This window comes from Branchiostoma belcheri, unplaced genomic scaffold (genome assembly GCF_001625305.1).
Source record: "Branchiostoma belcheri isolate BF01 breed outbred unplaced genomic scaffold, Haploidv18h27 scaffold53, whole genome shotgun sequence".
NCBI lineage: Eukaryota > Metazoa > Chordata > Leptocardii > Amphioxiformes > Branchiostomatidae > Branchiostoma > Branchiostoma belcheri.
Genome location: NW_017804165.1, coordinates 313,284 through 335,152, shown reverse-complemented (window position 1 = coordinate 335,152; position 21,869 = coordinate 313,284). Strand labels below are relative to the sequence as shown.

General features: G+C 45.8%; 1 protein-coding gene across 1 annotated transcript; it reads left to right on the top strand.

Annotated features, from left to right (window-relative positions):
• The first annotated feature begins 18,272 nt into the window (after positions 1 to 18,272).
• LOC109480914 (transcription factor SOX-12-like) lies at positions 18,273 to 21,645 on the top strand. The gene is given in 3 exon segments (XM_019783284.1): positions 18,273 to 18,995; positions 19,864 to 20,317; positions 20,320 to 21,645. Coding segments are annotated over 3 exon segments (1,176 nt in total). The 5' UTR covers positions 18,273 to 18,434; the 3' UTR covers positions 20,481 to 21,645.
• The last annotated feature ends 224 nt before the right edge of the window (positions 21,646 to 21,869 follow it).

Sequence of the window (21,869 nt, the reverse complement as noted above, 5' to 3'; positions counted from 1 at the left end):
AGGATACTGTCGCTCTTACAAAACACAAGAACATACCCTATTGAAGGAATGGAATAGATTCGCTCTTGGGAAAATTATAAAAGAAAGTATAGCAGGCGGATTGGGTATGATAATAGCATGCAGACCAAACGGTACCGGTACATTTGTATAAAAAGGAATGAATATCAATGTCCATTCTATATAAAACAAGTTTCAACTTTTTGTTTTATGGCAGCATCATTGTACGTCAAACAAAGTCGTGTGAGTGTTTAATTTCAGATTTAAAAAAAAAAACTTTAAAAGAGAACAGACGCATTTGAATGTAAAACAGAAGTAAAACGACAGAAGACCGAAGATTATGTGGACACGGATTATCTCAGTAGGAAGTCCGTACATTGTTCCTTAGAATGGACATTGGAGGTGGTCTCCGTCCGGGAGTGAAGTTCACGCCTCTCCGGGAAAGTCTCTCGAGGACTGAAACAATCGGCGGGACCCTCGCGAGACCAACCGACTTACATCTGAATGCCCGGCACGCGAAATAAGTGGAGATTTCCCGTCGTGTGCCAGTCGACGCGTCAGTTGTTGCTAAGGAAAGTGTATGGAAATAAAAGCATAGCACCTCTTTGTGTGCTGGCGACTGTATGTAAGAAAAAAAAGAGAGCGAACTGAATGGTTCCAAGGACACTTGATAAATCAAATTAACCTACATACGTACTGCACGGAGGGATAGGACGTTCTAGAGGACCGTGATGCTGATGTCAAGAGCAGACACACATGTCGCTGGCTGTGGCTGTTGAGATACAAGAGGATTTCACAATATCTGAAGCCCTATTCGTAAATGCTGTTACAATTAGATTTCCTCATTTGAATCAATTGTTAACCACTAAACAGTTCCGGTAGGAATTCGTTTGCATTATTACAATGGCCTTGAGTTTGTTCAAACGTAACGTCATTTTTCACGGAAGTGCATGCTACAAAGTATAACTATCCATTGGCACAGTTGCAAACTCTATGTCCCATTCGTTGTATGTTTAGACCCAATAAAAGTAAACTGAATGGCAAACAAAATGACAGATTTATCACAAGAAAAGCTCCGTGAACGTGTTAGATGTTCTGTGCATTCCTGCCGACGTCATTGTTACCATCTGCCGAACAGAGAACGTCATGTCCCCCTGAGACAACAGGAATGCAAACTTTATATTCAGTCGTTAGCCACTTCATTATTACCGGCTATACCCCCCTCCCCCAGGGGAGGAGTAAACACATTTACGTACGGCTTCCTTTAGTCATGCAGACCAGGGAAACACCGGGCGGAATTTGCCGTGCGGTGGGGGCATTATCAAGGGTGTTAATTGTCGGTCATTTCTACCGCACCAAAGTCTGAGTTTATAAACTTCTCCACGGCGGATTGTGCTTGTAAGTGTATTGTTATGTCACTGCTGTAAAACGGTTATCCCCACTACTGTTGGTTTTGTATATGGAAATACATGTGTATGACCTTCTATCGCTATGTTAGCATATTTACACATTTGAATTTTAATGGAATAACTGAACATATCATTCCAATTACACAACATGTCAATATCATAGTTAGACAAACAGACAAAAAATTACTTCTTTTCTGATGAATGATAGGCGTCTAGTAACCCCGTCATCTTTATGAAAAAGATGTTTCTAACAGAATATACTGCTCTGTTATCTATCCCCTCCCACGACCGGAAAAAAAGAATTTGATTCCAAATCGCCCCCCCCCCCCCACAACGTGGTTAATAGCCCGGTATAACAATGCCCAATTAGGAATTATCACCGAATCGATAGACCCATTTTCATTACGTTCACAATTAAAGTGCCACTGGTTTTATCAGTAATGCTTTTTGTCATGTTTATCTGAGGGAAAGACTGGGAATACGTCTACCATACCTGCCTATTTGTTTGTTTGTTTCTTATATTTTGTTACCGTATATGTTTATCTCCCCTTACTTCAACGTTTGGTTCTATGAAGTATCGATACTCGGTCGGCGTAATATGACTCAACATTATATTGATACACTAGAGTCAGAATTACTCATTTACCTGTACTGGTACGGGAGGGAGTGAATCAGAAAGATTTGATCTTCCGAATCACTGACTTTGTCAAACTACATGTATATGGGTAAAGTATGGAACAAACGTCCGACAAAATATTTGTCACAGAAACAAGTTAAACTTGACATGTGGTCAGAATCCCATTTTAACAAATTTTAACGCAAGAAACTGTCTTTATCTGCGCAAACGCCATCTTTTTTTAATTGTTTTATTCGCCATTCTTCTGTAATTTCTTGGAGCCGTCACTTCTTGGAGCCATCTTGACGTCTTACCGTACACCAGGTGTTCACAACTCTGCCCCTAACAGCTGGTTATCTCTCCTTCTCATCTCCACGTGCCTTTCTTAAGACATGTTAATAGCCTGCATAGACTTCGCCTCGCCTTATCTCTTAAGGTGACACCTCTGCGGTAATTAAGGAGCCATGCGTTACCGGCACGCGACGCACACCTGTCGTCCTGCTACAGCCACAGACAAATTTATGCGTCAAGACAAGATTTCAGTCTGCAGGCGGCGCATATGCAGCGCGATCATCGAACTGTTTCTTGTATGTTCTTCTCTCTCTGTCGATTTTCAACCTGCCATAGAAAACATCGCGGGAGATATGGAATAACTCACGTGATTTATAAAAAAGAATTAAAAAATGCTTGTGTATGTCGCTGGTTTCAAGGTGTGGTCATACAGGTGTGTTTTAAGTTCCTTTTTGGTTCCACTAGAAAGAACGGAAGATTTGCGACTGTTTTCATAACCAGTTGAAGCAACACCAGAAATGTTGTCCTCACTTCCACACTTGTGTTCGTCCACACCGACACTTGTCTTATATCTGATCATATAATTCGTCCTCAAGAGTCTTTAAGACATTCCGGCACCTGTTACCAAATCTCCAGAGTCATTTGCTTCGGAAGTATTCTCTGAAACAGCTGCCATAAACTGGGGACAATCTCAGTCATTCTGAGACGCTGGCGAAGTCCCAACGATAAGTCACTCGTCTTCTCAACTTTTTCGGAATGTGGGCATCTACTTGAGATGCGTGAGATTCCTATCTAACACTTCCATCTCTATTCAGTTTGTATAAAAGGTCTGAAATGTTTATTTCTGGCATTTTCATTAGGTACTCTGCATGAACCATCTGAAGACTCGTCCCCTCCCCGACGCACTGTTCTATATCTGTCAACAGGGACATACATACACGCACATACACAAAACACGCATTATGTATTTATGACGTAGACTGTAGGATATTTTCCAAATATGCCCGAGTGATATACACTCTCGATAATTATCATGTGAATTATTTTCCCCAAAGAATGTCAGTCATCTTGTTCTGCGTCAGGCATCAGGATGAGAAACGGTTTCCGCACAATGTCCCAGCGGCGCGTCCTGGACATGACGTCGACACTTCCAGTGTGGGACGTCACGGCATGTCATGTCACAATGGGGACTTTGACCTTGCCTGTCCAGTCGCATGACGTTCAACATTCTCCCGGCAAGTTTACGACAAAATTTACTAGCACCTGTCCTGGAGCAACCATATGGTTCCCTACGGTGTTTTACGACTGTGACGTTTACGTACGATTTTGCGACATATTTGGGATGTTTTACGTCTTTACACTTGTGTTGCTGTCATGTCACATCTGTATTGAATGTATTGAATGTTTTCCTTTTTAAAGACGGGTTGCCGGTTTGCCGGGGTTTCTTGCTGTTCTCACACGTCAGCCGACTTGCTCTGAATTCTCAACCAGGACCAATTTTGTCATTTTCGCCGATTTTCTGGGGCCGTCTGGCCCCATACATGGGAAACAATAGCCCCAGCATGGCTAGCTATTGTTCTGCTAACCCGCCCGGCCCCATCTGCCCCCGTGCCTTTGTGCCGAGGAAAATAAATGTGTCTGGTCCTTGCACCCTCACGCCCTCCCCTTGACCCCGTGACCCCGTCCGTCTGGAGTGTATACAAGACGGCGGGAGGGGGGTGGTCACCTGGCCTTCAGACCCCCCTCCCCCCCTCCCAGGTCCCGGAAAGGGACGCGTCGTCGGCACGCTCTGGCCACGCGTCGGCATCGCCCGGGGGTGAGGAGGGCCGTCAAATTATGCAGCCCACGTGCGCCTCAAAGGGAAACTTTTGTTATGCAGATAAAGTATTCGTGTGCGGGACTAATCAGTCATGTGGGCTTACTGGACTAGAAAGACCCATTTTTCATATAAGAGGGGCGCAACGTTTGCTGTACGCAAAATAAAACTTTGTAAAGAGTAGCAAATCTTTTACTTTTCTCGTCGGCAAAACATTCCGTGTAGGATCTTCTGTACGTTAAGTACTGAGCGAGTCCACCCATACACAAACAGCTGAACTTATAAGCTATATGCATATATATATCTGCACATGCAGACGGTATCTAGCGTTGATTACATACATAGATGTCAAGGGCAACAATATAAGCACGCACGGGAGGAATATGTTCGATAAGCTGAGATCTACATGTATACAGCCGCGGCGTATCCTGGAAAAGGGTATCTTAATATGCGCTTTTCCCATGGAGCTTGTCTCCCATCCCAAATCCACGGTGTCTAAGCGCAACTGCTAAAGTAAGCTTCTTGAGATTCTTCAAATCAAAAACACATCGACGACACACCTCTCCAACCAATCTCCATAGGCAGACGGCGGGTAGTTATTGCCGCTTTTCGAGGCAATCAGTCAAAGTGCATTACTCCTCAGAATGGGAGCGCTGGAGCGCTAATCACCGCCTCCAGCCAAAATGCATAAATTCTGCCCAAATCAGCCAAGCGTGCTCAGCGCAGTTTATTTGTTATGAGGAAAGTTAAAACCCCCGCCGAAGAACGGGAGAAAAACAATGGCGTATCCACGTAAACCAACCCGTCAGCTGCCAAGATCGTTGATCCGTTTCCATGGTAATGGAATAAACCGGGGTTTAATGGCATGAATAATGCATATATAAAACAGTCAAACATCGCACGGACCGGGCGACCATGTCGGCAGCCGCGTATTTTCCACCTTGTTGACAAAATATTGAAAGCTGCGATGTCGCCATCTACATTTATTGAAGATCGGTGATATCGATGGTTGGTGATGCGCAAACAGAACCAGACATTTGTAGGGATGAATAAATATGATAGTTAACAAGAAGTACACAACTGTACATGTTATGTTTTCATCTAGTCTGTCCTACTTCTAAAGTTTGCGTTCATCTTCCTCAGTTCGCGAAAGATATCACTTGAGGAGCTACATACCGCCGGCCCTACACGTTGTAAAGAAAGAACAATAGATGGGAAGGAACCAAAATCGAAATTGTTGACATGATGATGTCTGCTGCTGAACGTAAAGTTCATGATATTGTTTTATCTTTTCCTTCAGAAACATTTCTAGACCACTCTTACCTAAATTAACAGGTGGTTGCTGAGGTTGATGGCGAGGTGACAATGCAGAATGTTCAAGAGCTGAGGACAAGAAAGAACAGAATCATTGCGTGATGTGATACAGCCCCCCCCCCAAAAAAAAAAGATGAATGAAGCACACTGCAGACCGCAATGGACCATAAACGGGCTAATTTCAGGTGTCTCCGAAATGTACGTGCATCTCTGCCCGTAACGGTTTTATCCCATGATACCATCTATCCCTGCGCGGCTATGGGATATTAGCGCTGCTGGGGTCAGTGCCCGCTTGTAGGGGTTTCAGAAATATCAAACATAAACTGTATAGACATCCATAAAAATGGATGGAAAAACATTTATTCTGTCAAACTATCATAATATATAGGACGAAAATGTATGATAGCCCAACGGAGCATTTCTCTCTGATTTTTGTAAGCGAAAAGACTGATATGATATGGCCGTGGGTGAACTTTTTACTGCGGAAATTCCCAACGGAGGACCTATTATGTCCTCATTCATTAATCAAGTATTGCAACATTAAACACGTAAATGCATAAAAAAACTGTGTACAACCCATCTGTACATAACACGGTCATAGCAAGTGAAATATCCAAATATCCTATAAACACAGGTAAAAGTCAAGCGGATTTCGGAAGGAAAGTTCCTCCGCGGTTCCTCCGCCTCTCCAATGTTTACTCATGTTTGAACCCCTCTCATCCCTGTGGATGGCAGATCTGATCTCTGTGCGCCGAAATAATTACACCCGGCCCCAATATTAAGTCGTGTAATTAGGGAGTGGAAACGTGATCCACAAGTAAAGGTGCTTGCGTGCGGCCGCCCAGTAATTGTCATCAGCAAAAATATAATGAAATTTTCAGCCATCGCGACCTTTTCATCTCATTTTGCACTATTTTTGGCTTATGTTACCGGGGTGCCGAAATGAACGCGCCGGCGATACGTTTATCAAGAATGCCGTGCGATGAAGCGAAGTTTGGACGTTTTCGATCCGGTGTTGTTGAACTATACACTGCTCTAACGTTAGTACATACTACTGTCAGTACAGAGTTACTCCCAAATATCAACGTTATAGTATTTTAAAGAAACATTTAACACGAAGACCAAAAAGGCGATGTGAATTCTGTTCATGGTTGAAAAGAGGAACAAAGTTGATAGAAAAGTGACAACATCACACAAAATGAGGCAGACAATTTCTTTAATCTCCTGTGTGTGTAAACAGTAACGCCTAGCCTTGGGCGCATGATTACTCGGAATACAGAATGAGATGAAAAACACACCCGCAGTACAAGCTATTAACGTTCTACATAGCAATTTGGAGAGATTAGCTGAGTCCAAATGCAGGTAGATGAACGACGTGGTAAATACCAAAGTTCGCGTCCATTCAGCCGGCTCTATTCACGGCGCCCGGCCCCATTCACAGCGGATGGGTAGCCGCGGGCTAACTTGCCGTAAAGCTGTCAGTGAGACTTTGAACGTCTCTGCTCCTTTGCAAAACTCAATTTTCGTGGCACAGTGAGTCTCCGGCGACATGAAAGGCTTGCGTCTTCGATTCCGTTGTGAGATGATGGACGTAACGGGGGCACATTAGTGAATATGCATCCAGCGCGGCATGGAAACTATCGTCACCAGAACATTCCTAGATGTTTTCCTTCTTATCGCTATCGACCTGAATTGGCAATCTTGTGTGCGACATCTATCAGCCAGCAGGCCTGTGGGAAGCACCCAGGCGTGTATCTAACATATCTCAGCAGAAATAACACCTTAAGTCGACGTGTTTACTTAGCTACAACACTTCAAAGTCCTGTCATTTTTTCCCTGAATTGGTTTTCATTCGGCGCACCTGCCACGCGACCAGGTATGCCCGTACACTATGCGCCTGCATTCTACAAAGGCGAAACCAAGCAACGCAGGACACAACCTCCCCCGTCAATTACCCTGGATGATTTGAAGGATTCTGTAGACAAACACTGCCCCTAAGGAGAGACGTTTGAGGAATTGTATGGTCAGGTATTTGGCAGGTAAATGTTCGTCTATTCAGCCCGAGAGTGTTTCCTGACTTTGTTCAGGAGCGGTGTCACGGTAGGAAAAGCGTACAGTATTTCCCACTTGTGGACCAGATTACCTGCCTTACAAGTAACGCCTCGCACCCGGCACACCAAATCGTCCATGAACGTTTTGAAGTTTGGAATTCCTCCCGCCCACGTGCTTCAAGATGACTAGAAGTTCCGAACAAATAGAAAAATAAGATGACTAGAAGTCTCGAACAAAAGTGTTTTATGACTCAGTAGACCTCGGTGGTCACGAGGTCAGGCAAAACAAAATAGTCCTATAGTGTCCTGCGTAAATTGACTCTTCGTTCTGTGTAGTCAGAAGGGTGCGATGCTTTGTAGTTGGAATCGGGAGAATGATTAGTACAAACCTTAACAATGTCTGTTTTCTGTGCACTTGTCCATGGCAAGGCACGAAATCGGGCAAAACAACCTGGTATTTTCATAGGCTATTTTGTACCCCAGGAACAATATATGTACCTGACATGTTGATAAGGTTCAGACGCTCCAAACTCTGTCTATTGTCCAGGTAAAGGGACGTTAGGTGTGCTCGGTATGGCTGGGCCGAATGTCTCTGAGAAAAAGGGATACTTTGTCTCCTGTGTTTTCCTAAGCCCTTCGACCCACGCCATGTTAAGAACGCAGAACGGAACACGAAAGAAAACGCGAAGTAATTTCTAGACAAATAATCTGCCTGCTGACGGAGGATCCACTTAAGCCTGTCGTAAGTATCTCTTTAAGGCGCCTTTATGTTTCTACCTGACCACGCGACCCTGTTTGACCTGACGATTAAAAGCTCGTAAACCTTTCATCTCGGTGCCGGACGGACAGTGGAGGCCAGAAACGGCAACCCACGTCCCAATCACGTCATGAATGACACCCTTAAAGTCGTGCGATTTGGAAAAATCCACCCTTAAGAAAGAACGGTCTTCCAACCGAGACGGGGCAATAAGTGGGAGTCCCGGGGTGACCACTCGGCTTGTTGATTCTTCACAGAATTTGACGTCGCGCTATTCTGGTCCTGTCACTCACCTGTCCTGATTACCTGCAGCAGCACCTGTCTGTAAGCCGCTGTTTGCTTAACACTGCCTCCAGACTCAGACACGACGACCACCCAGGCACCCCCCCCTCCATGTATGAGATATGAGATGGGAAGTCGATAACGAAAGGCTTATCTACAAATCAGTATAATAAGATTGCTGTCTCAACTCTGCCTGCTACCTGTAGGAGTGTCAGCAATGAATGACCAAGATTTTGTTTGAAGTCTTGCCTTTTCTTCAAATCTGCAACCAAACTACAGATTCCGTCTTAGGCTTGACTTTGTAATCTCCCAGCAGATCCTAGGGTGGCAATAGACAGTATCAAATTGTCCAGGCAGTAACAATGGGCCAGGGAGGGTCCTATACGCCACCCAAGACTGTCTTATGCCACTCTAGGATCTGCTTGGAGATCATGACTTTGCACCTCCGTGTACGGAGGTTTTGTTTTCGGTGTGTTTGTCCGTTGTTTGAATGTGTATCCACAGTTATTTGAATGCCGTTGGACGTGAGTAGGAAATGGTGAAGCCGCAGAATGACACGAAAGCAGGTCAAAATGGTCTCCTTACAGGCTGGGAAAAAGTGAGGCCTTCGATTCCTTCTTGTACTTGCAAACGTCTTTAAAATCCAGGTTCTTTCTTTTATGGAACTTTAAGAACCGCGCATGTTTTTCTTCACAACCCTGATAACTGTGGAGTTTGTTATTGAAGTTCGGGTGCTTTTTGTGTCCCACATATCTCTAAACCAGCCTCAGGACATTAATTCTGCTGACACAGTATGTGTATGTATCACTATGCGTGTGGTAGACACTACTACTATGTGATACTTGCAAAGCTCTTTGCCTTGCGCCACTTAAGAAGTTGAAAACTGTTTTGTTCCGGTGAAAGATGCGTCTGTATCACACCTGTCACGCAGAGGTGTTTACACGTTATGTCCCCTTGTGATCCGATAGGGCAAGAAAACACACCATTGTCGGGCAGAGAGTAGAAAACTTGTCTTAATCCACCCTCTCCAACCCCGTGACACGTTTTCAGCTTTAGTTTTCTGTGCCGTCGGCAGGTAACAAATATAGTCCTTTTAGAGAGACTCTTTCAGCTCCAAATTCCTTCACCATTCAGTCGTAAGTCGTGATCGCGCCGGTAACGGCCTGCTTACCGTGTACACCCATGCACCTTTACTTTACACCAGGTGAGAAGGGCCCTTAAGAGAGAACGCTCTTGTTGATGACAGGTAATTGTGTTACGCGGTGCCGTGTTTTTATAAAACGTTACAACGGCGGGTTACTTTAATTTTAAAGTACAGGAGGTGTGACAAGGGCCTTAATGCCTCCATTTGCGGACGCACAAAGGCAGGTAGACAGGATCACCCTTCTGTCACCTGTCTCACGTACCCTTAATAAACACCATATGGTCACCATCTGCCACGCGACCGTGTTTGTCCTCACAACGCCAACAGGTGAGCCGAAGTGAGATACCTGTTCAGGTACACAGGTGACATGTCTCCAGTCAAGGAAAACGCCCCTCTGCAACTCTTGTAAATAAATGATACAGAGGGAAGCTTAAGTTGCGACAACAAACTGACTGACAACTCTCTTCGGCCTTGTGCATGTTTTATTGCAATGTGCCTTTATTGTTGTAGATACCACCGTGTATCAGAAATATTATCAGAGCGATTTTTATAACCTCTTGTGTGCTGTGGAGAGGGCACGCGACCGTTCAAGGTCAAAGGTGACGCCGCCGCCAACTTTAAAAATCATTTACAGCGTCAAGAGGTCGGACCATTTTAAGAACACTGCCCTGAGATGGGAGATCAAACAAGCACGCCAGATATGCTTGTTCTGGATACAGAAAAACATCGCCTGCACACGTAACCAGTCCCCTTGTCTTTACTCAGGTAGGCGTGTCCAGGTGTGTCGGCGCCATCTGCTCGACTCAGGTGTGCTCAGGTAAGGAGAAATCAAAGAAACTTCCGTCCGAGCGCGTGCACGGCACACGACCACCCCAGGTACACCTTTGTCACCCGAAAGTTCACACGACCCTTAAATCTTTTCTTCGGGGCACACAAACATATGGCAAGTGGATTCTCGCCGCTAACGGTCATTACGGCACTAGGGAGTGTCAGAAGATTTGCTGGTTACCAACAATAGCCTCGTGTCCAGCTTTTGTTCCATTCTCATCTACACGAAACTTAATCTCAACTCACAGAGAAAGTTATGCCATTCAAGACTAAAAAATGGTTCTGAGAAAGACCACGCATTATTGTACCGTATACACGGTTGTCGCGTGTTGGGGTACAGGTGTGCCTTTGTTCCCGTTCCGTTCTCATGGAACTTTCGGAGTCTTAATAACATGTTTTATGTGAAAGTTGGGAAGTAAACGTGACGACTATGTAAGTATATATCGCGTTGGGACTTCACCCTAAGGGGTCAGAAGGTGCACACCAATATTTGATAGAGATTTCATAGTAACATATTGTTTCTAAATTAGTAACGCGTTGAACTAAGAGTGGCTGGACGAAAACAATAGATGCAAACATCAGTGAGAAGACAGCTGTTTCGTGTGACATTGTAGAAAAAGGTTTATCTCTAATAAGGAAACCGATTGTTGGCCACTATTGTCCCTGAAGCTTGGAGACAAACGTGTTGACGTCTGTACCAATCTGTACCGGGATACACAACAACGACTGAATACTTGGGTAACCGTTCAGCAACTGTGTTTGCCCGAAGTCGTGCAAGTATGATTAAGGTTTTGCCCACAATCCTTCTTCCTTCTTAACAAAACTTAAAAACAGGAACAGCTGGCGAGCGGACGTGGCAACGCAAACGTACCGACTTGGTCGACAAAAGATGTTTGCGAAAGTTGGATTGGACGCGTTTCTGCGTCGGACGTTCTTGTTTGCCGTGGAGGCCGAACTTTGGCCCCGTGACGCAGTGCCTTTCCCCGATCTTATCAGCCTGTTGCTCTTTCATGTAACTTTATTGCTCCCGTTTCCTCCCCTCCCGAAAAATGCTCGAAATGACATGATTCACTAGCTTCTTATCTCGTATATCCTTAGGTCGGTCCAGGTGAGATAGAGGAACAGGTACCGTGTGTAAGGAAGTAGTGGGAAAAATCAACATACTGTTCGTCTTATCATGGTGAAAGCAGAATTACAGTTGGAAACTTTATTCCGGAAGATAGTTTGAACCCGAGGGCGACAACTTGCGCTTCCCTAAAGTTTTCCGGAACTTCCGCACCGATATTAAAGTTCAAAACAGGAAACGTGCTGGAGGTACTTTCTGCATTAGTGTCAAAATCTAACGTCGTGCTTCATACCAACCGATCTAACTGGTTACTACTGGTCACAGCAGACTACATGATTCAAAGCAAATACTAGTAGATATCAGGGAGGGAGGCAAGTTGTTGGAATGGCAGAACACTATCTCATAATTGCCGTTCGGCACGCGACAGTGTCCCGGCGCCCCGCCCCCTCCTCGCCATACCTTGTGGGCATCACCTGGCGTTACGGTAACTTACGCCACGCCCCCTCATTATAAATGCGAGCGCCCGAGGCTCTCACCTGGCCCGGGATGAAATGGGCCGTTGGAGAAAACAGAAATTTTGGGAGGGGCCCTTAATTTTAGGTCTACAGCCCATATAGTGGTTTATACTCATACATTAATCAGTCTATCTCTTTTGAACTAAGTTCCAAATGGCGATACTACTTAGTGGAGTCATGCTTCCTGCTGATTATTATTTGGACAAATATGAGGGCAATTAAGCGACCCCTCCTATTTGTACAAACTAACGTACAATGTACACTTGGGATCAGTCGGTGTTTACACACACTGTCACGCCATACTATCAGCATTGCTAAACCTGACCAGAACGTTGTTTTTCAGTTCATATCAATTGTTTATTGATCTCTTAGAACCGTGTGACATAAGGTTACGAAAGTAAGGCAATATTCCATAGTTATCACAAGAAGATTGATATGGCTTGACATAGTGACTTGGTATAATAGAAATGCGTCCTACGTTTTCAAATGCAGAAGAAAGTTTCTTTATAGTTTGGCAATACAGACATTTAGACCATTATGCTGCAAATCGCACTACTGAATACAACACAGCAACCTTAAGACTTCATTCTTGCCTTCGTTCCTAATACCATAAACAAAACCCCGCTTCTATAATGCAAGTCGGTACCTATAATGTATCTACTGTTGACAAGTTATTTAGAGTTCAACCAAGTAGTCTATACGTGTAGTATATAATAAAGTTTGTTTCTAGTTTGATCCTAACCTCCTCTCTCACGACCTCAATGAAAAGCGACCCGCAAGCAAATTTGAGCTATTCATGATTAAATAAAGGCACAGATAAACAATGAAGAAAAGCAGAAAAAAACAGCTTCGGCAATTTGCAACATAAGAAAAAGCGTCCCCAAGACAGTCCATCTGCAACAAGAATAAGTGATGGACGACCAATTTTCGTCCCATGAGGTTTATTGTGAGCGGGACATTTTTTCCGCTAGCGCCGAGCGGGCCATCTATCACACATGACATCCATACACATGTACAGTAGCCACTCATGTACGCCGCCAGGAATTCAACTGGAAGAGTTCTCAGCACTTAACAATTTCGTGCACAGAGGGAGGGATGGAGAGGGGTGCGTTTCCATTGCCTTGTTATTTTTGGGGCAACATTAATGTTCACACCATCACCCAACATGTGAGGACTTGTAACATCAAACAAACTCTATAGCCAGGTAATCGGCAGGTGGTGTCAGACAATTTAATGTCATCGTAACATAATTCTTGTATTCAAAGCAAACAGTACACCCACATGGTGACCATGGTTTTCTGCGAGATATGTTTCTTAGGGACATAACAATAAAACCTTGCATATGTGTTATACAAGGCTTTATATTGCTCTTCTGTGTTCATCTGAAACTGTCATCATTTTGCTGAGCCAAATATCTTTCCTGATAATCATTGTTGTTTCTGTTTGCGTAGTACTGATTTGAAAACAAGCAAGAAAACATAGACACAGAAAGTCATGTAAACAAAATCAAACCCCGGCGTCTAATGAAACCAGATACTAGTAACGATGGGATAACTATGGAAATTTTGGGATATGGAATGTTTGTCCTGGTTTAGAGGTGGGGGAAGAGACTAGTCTCCACCAGACTTCTTTTGCGGGGTGAATAAATCGTAGAAATCGGCCTAAAAAGGGTATTAATTGGCCAGAGAAGATAGCCGACCAGAGAAGCTCCATTGCCCCGCCATTGGCGGCTATCTTCTCTGGCCAATTAATACCCTTTTTAGGCCGATTTCTACGATTTATTCACCCCGCAAAAGAAGTCTGGTGGAGACTAGGAAGAGACCACCAGTCGTCCATCCATCAGTCTGTGACGGCGTTGGTTGGTGGACGTGGCAGAGACCATGCAGGTTACAACACGGACACGCAAACCATTCATCACCGGGTCCGACAGGTGTTCAGTAGGTACATGACAGGGGTGATGGAGATGGCGATTCTGCTGATGTTAGGGGTGAGAGATAGTAGATAGATACCGTCAGCACGTTAACGTTATCACGCACGCGAAGATCCCCAAGTGCGACAAGCTCATCAGTGTGCAAATGTATGCAGGTGAGACTGATGGTGGCCGGTATACATTTCGCGTGACCCCACCCATGGGATCTCAGTGCGTGTGAAATTTTCTACCAAACTTGTCCAGTTTGGGGACTACAGTATTTCATTTCCCCGTGCTGTAAAGCCGCACTGTGGGCGGGACGTGTCCTTGACCCTACGGAACTCCCATCGCGACATGCAAATGAAGATCTAACTAAATGTACGACAAAACCTACATTTCATCTCTGCTGCCTGTTTCATACCTGCCAAGAGACCGATGAAAGTTTTGAAAGCTTTGCCAATTGATAGTTCCCTAGTTGACGTCTACAGTTGCTTCCGATGGTACATTTTTAAGATCAGATGTATAACGTCACTAGTTATTAGTTATCGATATCGTTGACTGCAGTTATTATCATTCTTTGGCAACTTGCAGGCTCCTTCCACTATATATATATAACTATCGGTCTTGTCAAGAGAACAAAATGTAGCTTGAAAACCACAACAGAAACTTTGCATAAAAGAGTCGTTTGAGCCGTCGTATTTCCCAAACACACGAGAAACATCTGAGAATAGAAGCTACATTCGTTCCCACAAGTTGAATAATAGGGAATTCCACGTTTTTGTTCGGGACGCTCGTTTCTCATGTTTAGAATTTCATGCATGTCAGATTTGGAGGCTTTGAAACCCGTTGAATGCAGCACGCGTGTGGGAGGGATCAGTCGTATGCCTAGCTGCCCCAGTCCACACAAACTTCACCCAAAACACCACAACAACTTAAACAACGTCACCACGGTGATGACTGAAGTGTTTTCACGTCATTAGGGGCCCACCCTGCACGAAAATACCCCGGACAAAGTTGATGAAAATCAAATTTTCGAAATTAAAGGGGGTTAAAAAGTGTGCACGCGACAGGAGAATGTTCGCGTGTGCCTACCAATCTGTCAAAGAAAGAGCCTCACAAAGGAAGCGTTTTGTCGGAGCGTACGAGGGTTCTAACTCACTTACGTACGTGGCTATAGCTCTTGTGTGCGCCGATAGAAGACGGGCGCGCCGTATGTAATGATATTGAGTCCGCTGTCCAAAACAGTTGCCGTTTTTGAAAGGGAAAATTTCGAGAGATAATTTCGTTAGTGTCGTTAATGTGGGCCACGTCTCCTCCGTTGTCATCTTTCATCTTGTCATCATGGCTTACAACCAGACGTCTCTCACAGCTTCCAGCTGCTCTTGGGGACGGTGATGCTTTATCCCAAGGACATCCACACTCACAAGTCAAAGCCAATCATCACACGTTCATAGCCTGAGTGTCAGCCTTTTTTAGCTTTCGTCCGCTCTCCACGACCCGCTACCGGGCCAAAAAGCGGATCGTGGGGAGCGGACGAAAGCTAAAACTCAGGCTGACACTTTCACGGACTCTCGCGTTCTCCATCCTCTGTTCTCCATCAGCGTTTATATAGGATCATCCTTATCGCCGTGTTCGCATATCTGAGGGATGTCATGTTGTGATAATATATATTTTACCATAGCCGGGGTATTCACCCTGCCTATCAGTATCACCAAGTTCCCACGTGAGACCGTTTTCGTGCTACAACTAGCGTCAGTGAAGTGGCATGGAGGCTGTAGATCCCACGACTCTTTCGGAAAGGAGATGTAGCTTCGTATCAATCGGGATTTAGAGTCAGGCTAATGTAATGTTAAGACCTAGATTCAGAAATGTAAAACTGCTACTGAGGTCTATGGACAGTCGGTCTCCCTCAAAACATCCAGGGCTTTTCTGGCATAGGCGTCACCACTCCTGTTACCACTGTAGTTGAGCGATGGACCGAAATTGGTTACTGCAAAGAGAGCCAGGGTAGACCTCCACTCTTGACCCACTTTTCCAGGGCAGCCGTTTAAAGCACCTGTCAATCATAACAACGTTACCATGGCAACAATGTATTGCTGGTTGTAGACTGATTCGCTATCGAGACGTGTTTAGCAAGCTACCCGATCCTCTGGGAGAAGCCGTCAGTTTTTATTAATGTGAGCGGGGAATACAATCGCTGTATAATTCCTCAGGATGGGTCCAGCTAGGCAGACGGACACGCTTGGTCGAGCTCATTTCCATCCGCAAATTTGTGGAAGGATTGGAATAAATTTGCTGGGGGCCGGGCTGTTACCGTAAAAACGCTTAGAGTTGGGCATGAATGACTGTGCCGATATTCCTGCACAGGTTTTATGCGAAACATTATTGGATACACGAGCAATACTTGCATTGGGACAAATCCGTCCAAAGCTAGTATCGGACATGTGTGTAACCAAGGACCTTGTGTGTAACCCTGTATCAGCCACACCGTAGCGAGGTCTTCCGCACCAGATTATCGCTTAGGTGAGACCACAAGTACGAGCAATCAACTGAAGAGAATTCTCCACTCCCCAGACAAGACAGACGCAATAAAACAGTGTGTATTCATGTTTTCTACATGTGTAGTACAGGAAGGGGAGTTGTCTGCCGTGTCTAGCGTACCGTAGCTTCTCTCACAAACTTGCCATTTAAACCGTAAAGCTGGTGTATCACAGGATCGGAGGGAGCTGCCATGATAATTAGTCCTGGGTATGAATTGTGCATAAGACACAAATGCAGGATTTTTGATGAATGCGGGGCATAACAATAGGGAGACAGGGCGTTAGGATCTCAAATTACCGTTTCGGTGGGGGTGGGGGGTGGAACTTGGATAGTTCCTTCGTTATGCTATCATAAACTGTTATGTCAGTCAGACACAAAATAAATTCTGTGCATACCTACCGGGCATAACTGTGAAAATGCGTAAAAGCAAGAATGGCTCATTTTGTGTCAACTTCTGTTTGCCATGCACCACCGAGCACAATGTCATCATTTTATTGAGTGAAATAACCAAAATATTTACCACCCTTTACTTGCACTGCCGTCTGAATACGGCAAAAATGTAGTAGCTTGTTGTTTAACTAATGAACATCAGACAACCTATTAGAGCCAATACACATCGGTTATATAAAAGATCGGTTTGAAGATAGGTTAATTAACAAGTCGGGGGGAAAACTCATATTTCCAAAACAGGACATTTTTTCCTGACTCCTTCTTTCTTCGCTAAAACGGTGATTCAATGCCTGGTAGGAATGACACATCTTGCGGTTTTCGGAGCGGCGCTGAATTAATAACCGTCTCAAAGAGTAAAGGGCGAGTCGTAAATAACCTCGCCTGTCAACATCGCACCGATAACATTGGAACCTCTCAACATTTGTCACAGACGACTGCAATAATCTACCAATGTTTGCACGTGCTGCAGAAATGGCCGCGTGTAGAGAAAACACAAAAACAAAACGTTCTGGCGGTGTAAACAAATATTTTGGCATTTCGCGATTAGTGTTGTTCTTGGGGCCAGTGGCATCCCGCTGGTAGAATTTGATATTGCACTTTCTGTGTGCTGAGATATTATTGATGTCGGATTTACATGCGTGAACAGTATGTCAGGAATACAGATTCTGTGCCTTTAATTGGCAATTTTTTAGGACCCAGGCGCCATGTTTTGTAGTAGTAGTAAACCAGGTGTGTGGCAAAAACAACAACAGCGTTTGCTCCATTTTGCAGGAATATTTAGCAATGGGCAGCAAATGACAATCATATTGCTTAGCGCAGATGGCAGTATGAGTTCGAAATCATACCAAAGTATAGCGATATAGATGATGATGAATGAGTCATTTTTGTCAAAACAACACACTTCTATAGTGGCAATCCACTTCATGTAAGGCCGATTCCGATGGCGGTTCTTAATCACCATTGATCATTTTTCAATACACGGATTAGGCCGGATTACAATAGAAAATTGCCCGAATTTGTAGATGAATGAAAGAATTTTGCATGATTCGGGCTGTATTTATGACAAAGTGTGAGGTGTGTAGTCACCAAGGACAGGTAATTGCCATGGCCTTCTCCCGGAAACGGGCCGCCGTCGGTTCTCATGTTTACATTGTTGGACCAATGGAAGAGGAGGAGGCGGAGTGGGCGTTCAAATTACCGCGGCGTGATTGGCTGTCTCTTCTATCGAATTGCAGAAGTCGCGCGACCTGATTGGTCAGCGGGGGATTTCGCGGTGACGTCTTCGGCGTTGATAAGAAGGCCATGCTCTCGGTGTGGACAGCCAGAAATCAGACAGTCTTCCAAGCTGACGGTACACGATAGCTTGTGCAGCGTGTGAACGAGCACCTCGGACACACGGGCGGGCTAGACCGAAAGAACCGCACACACGCCAGGAAGGGACGTAAGCCATGGTACCACAGAACGGGAACGGGAGTACGGGCGGCACCGGCACGGGGGTGAGGGTCCTACCGGGCTGGGAGCACGCGGCGCCGGCCGGGTCAGGGCCTGCTGGCGGCAAGCCAACCATAACAAACATGGAGAGCGCCAGCGACTCGGACTACGACTCAGACACTTCGTCCTCCAGCGTGGACTCCAACGTCAGTTCCAACTCCAACGTCACGACGTCGTCCGACGGAACGTCCGCGTCCAACGACAGCGGGGCTCTGCTGGTGAAGTCGCCATCGTCGGCCGGGTCGAACGGGGCGGCCTCCCCCAAGAGCAAGAAGTCTTGCCGAGACGGCCACATCAAGCGCCCGATGAACGCGTTTATGGTCTGGTCCCAGATCGAGCGCAGAAAGATCTCCGAGCAGGCACCTGACATGCACAACGCCGAGATCTCCAAGCGGCTGGGCCGGCGGTGGAAGTTGCTGAGTGCCGAGGAGAGAATCCCCTTCATCCGCGAGGCCGAGAGACTGAAACTCGTGCACATGGAGACCTACCCGGACTACAAGTACAGACCCAGGAAAAAGGTGAGAGAGAGCCCCCGATCATTCATTGATTAGATTCTTCTAAATTAGATTTCGCACGAAGTGTTGCCATCTGTCATCTTCTTGTTTTTATTTACATGTGCATAGTGGATGTGATGCCGGAGCGGCTTGATCGGACCAACTGTTCGTTCCAAGTATTTTTATGTGCGTGGCTCAAGTGTATGGTTCATAACAGAAACACGCGTGTGTAGGCATATTTGCATGATCTCTCGCCCACGCTTGTTTGGAAGGAGGGCTTTCCTTCTGAAAACGGGTAACACAACTTTCGTTTCCCACTACTTCGTGCACGAAAGACAAACTACAGAGCTCCCCTCCGGAGTTTAAAGTTTCCGACCCAAATCCGATCGGCGAGATGTTCTCGAAACACCCCCAATTTTCACACCGAATTTCTAGCGCTGAATACATTACAGTAAAGTCTCGGGCCGTGCATGTTTACATTGGGCCTGGGCCTGCCGGCTTGCCTACTCCAATCTGCTTTGCAAACAAGTCCGTTCACAGTCTAATTCATGTCGAATTTTTACCGTCCTTCTACTTTGTATGGCATTCTTGTCGTTACTCCGTAAAAAGTCCGGAGGATCGCACGGCGGGATCCCCCCTGCGTCTCGTGGTTGACCCCGGCGGCTGGGCAGGAGCGTCGGGCCGTCGGGTCGTGTTGCATGCAAGTGTAATGTTGTCCCCGCAACTGTTACTGCTTGTAGGGCGATAAAACACAGGCCTAAACGTAAACACTGCTCGCCTTTTTTGGCCATCGCAGGCCTTTTCCCAGAGCACAGGTCAGGTTTACACCTAGTTTTACAAGGAGTTACTGTGTGTTTTGCTGTTATTTGACGATTTTCGCGTTTTCTTGTAGGTGAAGAAGGCAGAGGAGAAACCGAGCAGCGGATCAAAGAACGGAAAAGACAAGAAGAAGTCCAAGTCGAAATCCAAGAAGTCCAGCGGGAGCAAGTCGAGCGGCGGCGGTGCCAGGGAGCAGGTGAGACACAGCGGGTTGGCCCAGACCGCTCACCGGGAGAAGGCGCTCAAAGTGCCGAAGCTGAAGTTGACGATCGACCGCCGCTTCAGGGAGAGCATCGCGGCGAGCAAGGCGGTGGAGCTGCCGCCTTCCCAGCACACGCCGCCCGCCAAGGTGCCGTCTTCCCCCACCGCGCGCACGCCCGACCGCGCCGAGCCCGTCTCGTTCTACGACGACTTCGAGCCGATCCAGCGGCCCGCCCAGGCGAAGCCGGCGGCACCCGTCGAGACCCAGCCCGAAGCGCAGTCCGAGACGACAACGGACGCGGGTCTCCTGCAAACCTGTATGGACATGGGAACATGGACTTTATGGACCTCGACATTCCCGGCAGCAGTCCGTTCTTGGACCTGAACACCGTAGCGTCTCATTTCGACTTCCAGGACTACTCCACACCTGAGGTGTCCGAACTCATCCAGGGCGACTGGCTGGAGGCCAGCCTCGCGTCCCTACTGTGATTCATCCCCACTCCAGTAAAGCAAGCCCCTCTCCAGCCGCAAGCAAGGGATAGACGGACGTACACTTCATGTAGCCCTCTTGCGAGCTTACCAGAGTCGGACGGACTTCTTTGAGATTTATTTCAACTCTGATTCCACTATTTATTAGGGGACGCGCCTGAAGGAGTCGATCCAGTAATCGACAGTCAAGTTGATTACCGGGGTCGTGCGTGGGATCACACACGGACTACTCCATGAAATCACCCAGCGAAGGAAGTTCTACCACCGATCCTGGGTTCGATCCCCGCACTCGCGGCAAAACCGGATGTGTACATACAGCCAGACGGACTGTCCCCTGAGCGAATTACATCGTGCCTGATCATTCCGTACAGACTCAGATTTAGCTGTCCTGAAATACAGTGCACAGTGCCTGAACTTTCCAGCACCATTCCCCTCTGAGATTGTCTCTGAACTCTGCCTACCTACCGAACTTATGTACATTCCAGGCAATTTTTCTAACTGTTTTGATAAATTTTGTACATGTTTCTAATACAGAACCAGGACAAGCCAGACAGATTTTGTACATTTTGCATAGAAAAAGTGATGTAGAATCCCTGTATATGTTTAGCAGACCCTGCAAATGTTGTGCATCATGGAACAAAACCAGAATTTTATATATCTGCATCCTACTAACAAGGACTTGCCTTCAGAAGTCTACCTTTTGTAAATTTGAGCCATGACGTTATATTTGATTGGCAGGTGTCAGTCAAGAGTAGGTCTAACCTGAAAATATTTTGTAAATTGGAGAGTAAAAACTAACCCTGTATATAAAGTTGTGTGTGCCTGACTGGTCAGGTCTAGTGAGGGCTGTATCACTAATATCAGCCTGATAGTGATTGGATGGTAGTGTAATATTTACCGGTAGTGTGGGTAGATTGAAAATGTTACCCTCTATATCGGGCAATATTGTAGCATTTCCAGCCTATTATATATCGGCGATCTTTGTTGACCTGTCGCCTCCATTTCTTCCATCAATGTTTGTTGTATATGCAAAGTTTTGATACCAGATCACGAGTATTTTGCTAATATATGATGTTTTGCTGCTTTTGTACGTAACTTGATATCAGTTCTTTTGTATCTGGAGATTTTCTACTTACTCTTTATCACGACATGAATACCAATTCAATGACTGTGTTTCTGTGAATGCTTTAGTGAGAACCGTAGGTGTGTAGAGTGACCATTAGGAAAAGTCAGACAGGGACCGTCCATTTCTAAAAGGGCGGGGTGGTGGTGGTGGTTGCAGCAAGCAAGCTAGGTACTAAAAGAACTCGGACCGTGTGAAGTAACTCGCTGTCAAATAAGGCCAGATCCAGTTTAAACATCGCCGGTTGTTTGTCACGAGTTGCCCGT